This window comes from Maniola jurtina, chromosome W (assembly GCF_905333055.1).
Source record: "Maniola jurtina chromosome W, ilManJurt1.1, whole genome shotgun sequence".
NCBI lineage: Eukaryota > Metazoa > Arthropoda > Insecta > Lepidoptera > Nymphalidae > Maniola > Maniola jurtina.
Window position 1 is genome coordinate 6,032,391 of NC_060057.1, and position 9,329 is coordinate 6,041,719.

At 38.5% G+C, this 9,329-nt stretch overlaps 1 protein-coding gene across 1 annotated transcript; it reads right to left on the minus strand.

The window, feature by feature from the left end:
- Window positions 1-1,390: 1,390 nt before the first annotated feature.
- Window positions 1,391-9,092, minus strand: LOC123879853 (breast cancer type 1 susceptibility protein homolog). Its single transcript, XM_045927744.1, has 6 exons — window positions 9,055-9,092; window positions 7,944-8,501; window positions 7,411-7,507; window positions 6,835-6,969; window positions 6,060-6,177; window positions 1,391-1,566 (listed from the first exon to the last, which is right to left on the minus strand). The coding sequence occupies exons 1-6, from the start codon at window positions 9,090-9,092 to the stop codon at window positions 1,391-1,393; spliced, it is 1,122 nt and encodes a 373-aa protein (XP_045783700.1).
- Between the last annotated feature and the right edge of the window lie 237 nt (window positions 9,093-9,329).

Genomic DNA, 9,329 nt, shown 5'->3' on the forward strand with positions numbered 1-9,329 from the left:
TTCGTACGTTGTGAGTGGTGCTTTTCGATTATGATTTGTTCTTGACCGACGTGTGAACCTTATAACCACTAGGTACCTACGAGTACCTACTTATCTACAATCTGACATGAATTAAACAAGAAATCTCGGTGGGAAAACATGCAGGACATAATATTATGTATAAAAGAATAAGAACAACAGCGCAGTTTAAGCTTTTTGCAAGACCAAGTCGCTGAGCTGTACGCGGAAGAAAATATTGCACATAGAAATTTAGAAAGAGATTTCGGCTTCGAAGAGCATCGTCTCCGTCACTCATACTTGTGTAAAGTTTCGCCGGTCTCAACGATAGAGGCAATGCTCTGCGAAACAGTTATCTTATTCTAAATCATTAATGATTATAAATCAAAGATCTGACAGGATGGTTTGCCCTACTGTTAGATTTTTAGATAATAAGGATAGATATGGTTTTCTCAAAAAGCTTTATCTACCTACCTACTTAATTTCTCTATATTTTTCAGTAATCTTGTGTGTTCGAAGGTAAAGTTACCTCAAAATCTCACGCTATAGCTACCAAAGTAATAATTCATCATATTTATTTACAAATACTAATACAATTATTATTATTAAGAAATCCTATCATCACAATATGGCGATATTACCTAATTCAGATGGCCAGTAAGAAAAGGTCCATGGTAACATAGTGGCCGGATACGTGCCTAAGAAGTAGGGTCTACACGTTCATAAAATTGACATCAAAAATAAAATATTCATCAGTCATCCGATGGCGATATTGATTCAGATGGCCATAAGAAATAGTTGATGGTAACATAGTGGACAGATACTTTAAAACCCAAAATATTGGCTTCAAAGTGTACGTAACTAAAAATTAGGGTCTGCACATTCATAAAATTGACATAAAAAGTATTATTATTCACCAGTCATCACACGACGACATTAATTCAGATCATCAGATGGCCAGTAAGAAATGGTTGATAGTAACATAGTGGCCAGATACTTTAAAAACCAAATTATTGGCTTCAAAGTGTAGGTACGTGCCTAAAAGGCAGGGCCCACATATTCATAAAATTGACATAAAAAAGAATCATTCACTAGTTATCACTTGATGGTATTAATTTAGATGGCCAATTATAGGAAATGGCTGATGGTAACACAGTGGCCAGATACTTTAAAAACCAAAACGTTGGCTTCAAAGTGTACGTGCCTAAAAAATATGGTCTACACATTCATAAAATTGACATAAAAAGCATTATTATTCACCAGTCATCACACGACGACATTAATTCAGATCATCAGATGACCAGTAAGAAATGGTTGATGGTAACATAGTGGCCGGATACGTCTAAGAAGTAGGGTCTACACGTTCATAAAATTCACTTCGAAAAAAAAGTTATTATTCTTCGTCATCACAAGACGATATTAATTCAGACGGCCAGCTAGAAATGGCTGATGGTAGCAGCGTGGCCGGACACAGCAAAAGATCAAATATAGGCTTCAGAGTGTACGTGCCCAAGCAGATGAGTACCCATTCGTAGTTCATCGGCACGATTTTTAATTCCATAGCTAGATCTGAAACCAAAGGGAATAATATTGAAAACTATACCTAGCCGTGCGAAGATGGGGTGCCTATCTATTCCATAAATAATATAAGATAGATAAGTCCATAGATTGACTGTAATTTGTATTTATTTTTATTGTAGCATAATAGAGAAAGTTAACATCATCGATTAGATACTTAATACAAGACGTTTATACTAATTAACATCAAGGTAGGCATACAAAGAGCCTATCTTAGTCAACACTAGCTGTGCCCGCGACTTCGTTCGCGTGGAATAGTGACTTTTCGGGCAGCGTGATTCTTTAAATTGACATAACTTTTTTATTTATGAACCGATTGACATGAAATAAACACTAAATGTTTAAGTGAAGCTTACTACAATATATTAGTGAAAACCGTATCTAAATCGAATAAGCCGTTTCTGATATTAGCGTGCACAAACACACAGACAAACAGACAAAAAAAATTAATTACAATTTCGGGTTTGGCATCGATATAATAACAACCCCTGCTACTCTTTTTTTTATATATATTTCCATTGTACAGACACCACTTTTCTACAATTTTATTATATGTATAGATAATATCTCAGTAGACAAAGAGTTATCTTATTCTAAAGTTCGATGTGCAACTAGATGCTGTATAAGATCCAAATTAGGCGTTATACCCACCCACGATATTTCGACATGTTAAATCGGTCCTGGTTATTATAAATCAAAGATCTGACAGAATGGTTTACCATGCTCTCGGTTTTTAGGGTTCCGTACCTCAAAGGAAAAGCGGAACCCTTATATTAGGATCACTTTGTTGTCTGTCTGCCTGTTCGCAGTGATTGGTGCCCTAAGCAATCCATGCCTGTGGGCCCCCCTATCCGTATGGCAACTAGAATCGGTCTATAAACCTTTACCGCCTAAAAACATTAGTTTTTTGTAAAATAAGATGATGAGATGTAATGTACTTTAGAAGTGGAGTAGTTAGGTACGACAACAATAAAAACCAAAGCATAATTTATTTATTTATATTGAAATGCGCCTTGCGGCTTTCGGGGGCATTCGAATTGTTGAATGCACAAGCGGGCAGCGAGCGAGTTATGACTCTAGATCGGACTCTATGTCAACTTAAAACGAGCGAATCTTCAAATTAGTCCTAGAAACTTTTTTTGGTGTGGTTTTTGGTGACGTGAGAGTGAGACGTGATGCCCAAAGGACGGATTTTTTTGTGCTTCTTCTGGTGCCCCCTCAGACGTGATGCCCTAGGCAATTGCTTAATTTGATTAAGGGTTAATCCGTCACTGCCTGTCCGTCGTGTCTGTCAAGAAACCTACCTAACTTCCCGTTGACCTAGAATCATGAAATTTGGCAGGTAGGTAGGTCTTATAGCACAAGTACAGGAAAAAATCTCAAAACCGCGAATTTGTGGTTACATTACATATTTAAAAAAAATTAAAATATGTTTCAATTTTCAATGTAAGATAACTATACCAAGTAGGGTATCATATGAAAGGGCTTTACGTATACATTCTAAAACAGATTTTTATTTATATTTATGCATGATATTTTTTGATTTATCGTGCAAAATGTTGGAAAAAATACCCGATTACGGAACCCTCAGTGCGCGAGTCTGACTCGCACTTGGCTGGTTTTTAGATAATAAGGATACATATGGTTTTCTCAAATAGCTTTATCTACCTATTTAATTTCTCTATTTTCTGTAATCTTGTGGGTTCGGAGATAAAGTTACCTCAAAATCTCACGCTATAGGTATACCTACTTATTTACAGAACATTCTAGGTTGAACGAGAAATAAAAAATCCAAAGTAATAATAATATCATATTTATTTACAAATACTAATAAAATTATACGTGTCGTACGTATTATCAGACGTGTCGGTCTCGGGATAAACATGGACAAAACAAAGATAATGCTCAATCAGCACGTTGTCCCGACACCGGTTCGCGTCGAAAATGTTGGCATCGAAATTGTTTCACAATACAACTACCTTGGCCAAATAATTCAATTAGGCAGAAGCAATTTCGATGAGGAAGCCAACAGAAGAATTCGGCTAGGCTGGGCAGCTTTTGGAAAATTAAGTCAAGTCTTCTCATCGTCAATTCCTCAATGCCTGAAAACAAAAGTCTTCAACCAGTGTGTCCTTCCCGTCCTCAGCTATGGTGCTGAAACGTGGACACTGACAAATGGCCTTGTTCACAAATTCAAAGTCGCTCAGCGAGCTATGGAGAGGGCTATGTTAGGAGTTTCACTGAGGGATAAGATCCAAAATGAGGAGATCCGCAGGAGAACCAAGGTCACTGACATAGCCCAAACTATTAGCAAGCTGAAGTGGCAGTGGGCAGGCCATGCCTGTCGTAGAGGCGATGGCCGTTGGAGCCGGAAAGTCCTTGAGTGGAGACCGCGTTTAAGCAAACGTAGTGTGGGACGCCCTCCAGCACGATGGACCGACGATATAAAGCGGCTGGCGGGAAGTGGCTGGATGAGGAAGGCTGAGGACCGGGTGTGGTGGCGCTCTATAGGGAAGGCCTATGTCCAACAGTGGACGTCCACAGGCTGAAGATGATGATGATGATGATGATGAATAAAATTATTATTAAGTACTAAGATATCCTATCATCACAATATGGCGATATTAATTCAGATGGCTAGTAAGAAATTTGTTGATGGTAACATAGTGGCCGGATACGTGCCTAAGAAGTAGGGTCTACACGTTCATAAAATTAACATCAAAAATAAAATATTCATCAGTCGTCCCATGGCGATATTGATTCAGACGGCCATAAGAAATGGTAGATGGTAACATAATGGCCAGATACTTTAAAAACCAAAATATTGGCTTCAAAAAATAGGGTCTACACACATTCATAAAATTGACATAAAAAGTATTATTATTCACCAGTCATCACACGACGACATTAATTCAGATCATCAGATGGCCAGTAAGAAATGGTTGATAGTAACATAGTGGCCAGATACTTTAAAAACCAAATTATTGGCTTCAAAGTGTACATGCTAAAAGGCAGGCCCCACATATTCATAAAATTGACATAAAAAAGAATCATTCACTGGTTATCACTTGATGGTATTAATTCAGATGGCCAATTATAGGAAATGGCTGAGGTAACATAGTGGCCAGATACTTTAAAAACCAAAACGTTGGCTTCAAAGTGTACGTGCCTAAGAAATATGGTCTACACATTCATAAAATTGACATAAAAAGCATTATTATTCACCAGCCATCACACGACGACATTAATTCAGATCATCAGATGGCCAGTAAGAAATGGTTGAAGGTAACATAGTGGCCGAATACGTGTCTAAGAAGTAGGGCCTACGCGTTCATAAAATTCACTTCGAAAAAAAAGTTATTATTCTTCGTCATCACAAGACGATATTAATTCAGACGGCCAGCTAGAAATGGCTGATGGTAGCAGCGTGGCCGGACACAGCAAAAGATCAAATATAGGCTTCAGAGTGTACGTGCCCAAGCAGATGAGTACCCATTCGTAGTTCATCGGCACGATTTTTAATGTCATAGCTAGATCTGAAACCAAAAGGTAAAGGTAACCAAATATTGAAAACTAGTTGACCCGCCCCGGCTTCGCACGTTGTGCCTATCTATTCCATAGATAATATAAGATAGAAAAGTCCAGAGATTGACTGTCATTTGTATTTATTCTTTCAGGAAGAGGACGTGAAATGTTTAAATGGCACTTACAAGTTTGGGGACTTACCAATTTTTTCCTCCCAAAATCGAACCTGTTACTTATAGGGAAACAGAGAAGGTAACTAGGTACTTACATAATAAAAATATTTAAATAAAAAGGAGACTTAACTAAAAGGTAATATAATTTACGATACAGCAGATACACGTTTTACATACCTAGTGATGTTATAAGTAATTAAATTCTTTGAAGGACGATTTTGGGTGGTGCCTATTATTATCAACAAATCCAAAATAATTATCTTGGATTTTGTGGTTTTTCCTGCTTTTTACCCGACTGCGGCAAAGCCAAAAGGAAGGGTTATGATTTTAGAAGTCTATTTATGTATGTATGTTTGTATCAGATTCTGTGTGTTCCACCGTAGCTCAAACTACTGGGCCGATTTTGATGAATAAGGTATCAATTGATTTGTTGTAAAGGTCCGGGTGACATAGGCTATATTTTTTATGAAAAAAATTGACCTAACAGATGTTACATAAAAAAATGGAGGTCTACATAATATTTTTTTTACTATTGTATCGAGTGGGATGTCAAATGAAAGAAGAGAAAATTCCGAGCTCATCTATATGTATAAATGTACAATAATATTAAAATACGGGTACGGGTTCGTTTTTGAGCACCTCTAACTTTTCGTACCTATGTTTTAAAATCAATTAAACATCAAGGAAAATATTGTGAGTCATGTCTGAGAGAACATTATAGAGACCCGTGCTTATAGTAGTTGGCCGGCAAAGGCTTGAGATGATGATGATTAAAAAAAATCGTACATGTGAATCGGCTCTCCTGGGTGTTCCCGGGCTCGGCCAGCAGCATGGCGGGCGCTCTGCAAGCCTGCAGGTCGCGCGGGTCGTCCACCACGCGCCCGCCCGCCGCCTCCAGGACATCCTGCAGGGCATAGTGTAGAGATGCAAACAGTCACTTGTGATACAATTGCATACTATCGATTATATCATAGCATCCCATCTCATCGCTACTTTTGGCCGTTAGTCGTATTTGGATCGTAGTGATTCAGTTGTGATACAATCGCATTTTTTTTAAACTGGTTTTACGGCTCTGGGTTCGAGCCCTTTTAAGCCTGATAGTTAGTATTGATATAGCATCGCATCTGCATTACTACTTTAGGCAGTTAGTCGCATTTGCATCGCGCGACAGCTGTAGCGATTCAGTAGTAATCCAACCACATAGTATTGATTTAGCATCGCTTCTGCATCGCTACATACGGGTATTTCCCGTTGACTTAGAATCATAAAATTTGGCAGGTAGGTAGGTCTTATAGCACAAGTAAAGGAAAAATCCGAAAAACGGGAATTTGTGGTTACGTCACAAAAAAAAATTACCATGTATTTATTATTAGTAAGACCACGTAAGGTATCATATGAAAGGGCTTTAGTTGTACATTCTAAAACAGATCTCTATTTATTTTTAATGCATAATAGTTCTTGATTTATCGTGAAAAATGTCGGATAAAATATCCGAGTACGGAACCCTCGGTGCGCGAGTCTGAGTCGCACTTGGCCGGTTTTTTATATTAAAAGCGAATACCTTCAGGGTGTCGATACCGATGATAGAGAATGGTCCCATGCAGTAGAACGTGATGCCTTGCAGCAGTTTGGTCTTGGCGAGGCGCGAGCGGCGCGGGGCCGGCTCGCCCATCGCGTCCAGCGCCTCGAAGGGTTCCTACACAGTACACTTGGATCATACCAGAGAGCTTGATATCAAATTTTAGACCTCACCAACGTTGATAGAATTCGAGCATCGATACCTATACAGTCAGAGTAAAATGGACCCACAAGCACTTAGTCAAAAATTCAGTACCACTGATATTAATTTCGCTTGAAGAGACGGCTGTAGATGTATCAACGAACTTAAGATTTAAAACAACGCTACTTAAGGTCTATTTTACTTTAACGCAGAAGTGTCTCGACGCAACGTGGGTGTGATGTAAAATCTCATACCTGCACAGGTCATGCTATCTAGTCACCTGTCACAATATGACCTGAGTTATACAGGGTGGAAAATTTATATCTAATCTATTCACTTTTATATAAACTGGCGAACCTATCCCGGTACCAAAGTTTTCCAATCGTTTAAGGCAATTTAAAATAATTTTAAACTTACTTCGTCTACGAACCCATTGTCCGAAAGGCACTTTTCCACCCACGCAAATGTAACGATCCACTTTGAGCTTGCCAAGGCGCACATGTATTTTACAGATCTGAAACATGCAAACAACAAGTTTGTGATCTAACGATACCAGCGCGGGAGTGATTCGCTTAATCAGTGATCTTCTCCTTTTCTTGTTTTAAGTCAATACATTCAGCTCATTTGACATTTATTTTTCATCCGTCGAAGACTTCCTACGAAATATTACTTTTATGTGCGTCAGTATAGAACCAATGTACAACCAACCAATGTCTAATGAGTTTGATGGCTTTCATTTCGTGAAAACTACTGATTTAGAGAATTACCCCGTTGAATGTATTTTTTTAAATAATTATAAACAGAATAATTAAAATATTATATAATATTATGAACCACGTGAAATACATCTAAACAAAAAAAATTTACTATTGAAACATGTTCAAAAGTCAAAACTATGTTTTTACTTCTTATTATAATATAAAGGAGGTTCATAAATGATGCTAAAATACCTCTGCGATCTATTCTCTTTATCCACCCCAACTACCAGATGAGTCAAGTCCTTAGTATACTTGTCGACGTACGTCCAGTTCATCTGAAAGCAGAGCTGTTTCAACATTGCCTGCTGGCTGGCCATGAGGCACGAGCCAGCCACACAGAACTTCGCTCTCCGACGTTGCATTCCCGCACATTGTGAAATAAACTCCCTTTCCTGCGTAGTTTTGGCAACCACCACTGCGCTTGGGCAGATGGTTTCTTCAGGATCATTGTCAGCGTTTTGACTGCTAAAGTCCAGTGATTTCTTTGCCAAAGGTGTTGAGTTGCATGTAATTTTGTTGACGAACTTGTTTATTGTTAAAGGGGTCTCCAAGGTTGTTTTCCGTCCTTCAGTTACATCACCCGCGGAATCTGATACACTAATGACGATCACTGAATCGTCTTCGTTTTTTTGCTGTTTGCTGGTCTCATTTAACAGTTTGTCCTTTTTCAGTGAGTGGCATTCAGCACTTGCATTGTCAGTTGAAGTTGGTGCTTCATTCTTACTTTTAGTTTTTACAAAAGAGGTATTCCTAGAAGTAATTAAGGTAAAAAAGATTAAATTTCAATAAATTCAATACTAGCTAACTACTATAAATTAAGTACTTATGTACTTAATCTTTTTTCATGGAAAGGATGTGGATAATATTGAATGAGTGTAATCTTTCATAGCAAAATTCCACAACTTAGACTTGCCTTTAGACAAGTTTAAGAAATCTATGAAAGGCATGCTCTTGAAAAAAGCATTTTACACAAGCAAAGATGATGTAAATTACAAAAGAGCGTGGATTTGACTTGCAATTTGCAGCCTGCACTGCAATTACTTTTATACATGGCTTAATATTATTGTAAATCGAATCTTTGAAAGAGCAACTGCCAAGTTTTTTACTGGCTCTTTTCAGTAGGAGTGGCATTCCGAACCAATAATAGATGCATTTGACAATTTCAAAGTAGGTACTTGTAAAAGTTGGAATGGTCAGCGGAGCGATGCCATGGAATGTAAGCACTTCTTCTGCTGGAATTGTAAACGGCGCTTCTAGTGCTCTGAATAATGAGCATACCAGACAGAAGCCGAGTGCGTCACACGTAAGCGAACACGAGAGTCCTAATGGCGGCATTCCCATTGGGGATCATGCTCAGGCTATTGTCGATGCGATGTCGGAGCTGACGTAAAGCTTTTTCCTCACGTTAACTACGCTCCACACGACACCCTACATTTGCCTAGCACATTGGTCTGCCGCATTGCCGCGGCGCCCTTCACTCCAATTGACTCGACTCGATAGTCCACCTCTACAGCCAGAACATGTCATTTGATCATACACAAGTGTCAATTGAAAAATAACACCCCCGACAAGTGAACG

Bases quoted from the DNA above. Each gene is read 5' to 3' on its own strand.
- LOC123879853 (XM_045927744.1), bottom strand. From the start codon at position 9,092: ATGGGAATGCCGCCATTAGGACTCTCGTGTTCGCTTAC. The intron at 7,508-7,943 runs GTATTTTAGCAT...TGCATGTTTCAG, and splicing joins AAAGAGAATAGATCGCAGAG to ATCTGTAAAATACATGTGCG. The intron at 1,567-6,059 runs GTACGATTTTTT...CTTTGGTTTCAG, and splicing joins CCAGGAGAGCCGATTCACAT to ATCTAGCTATGGAATTAAAA.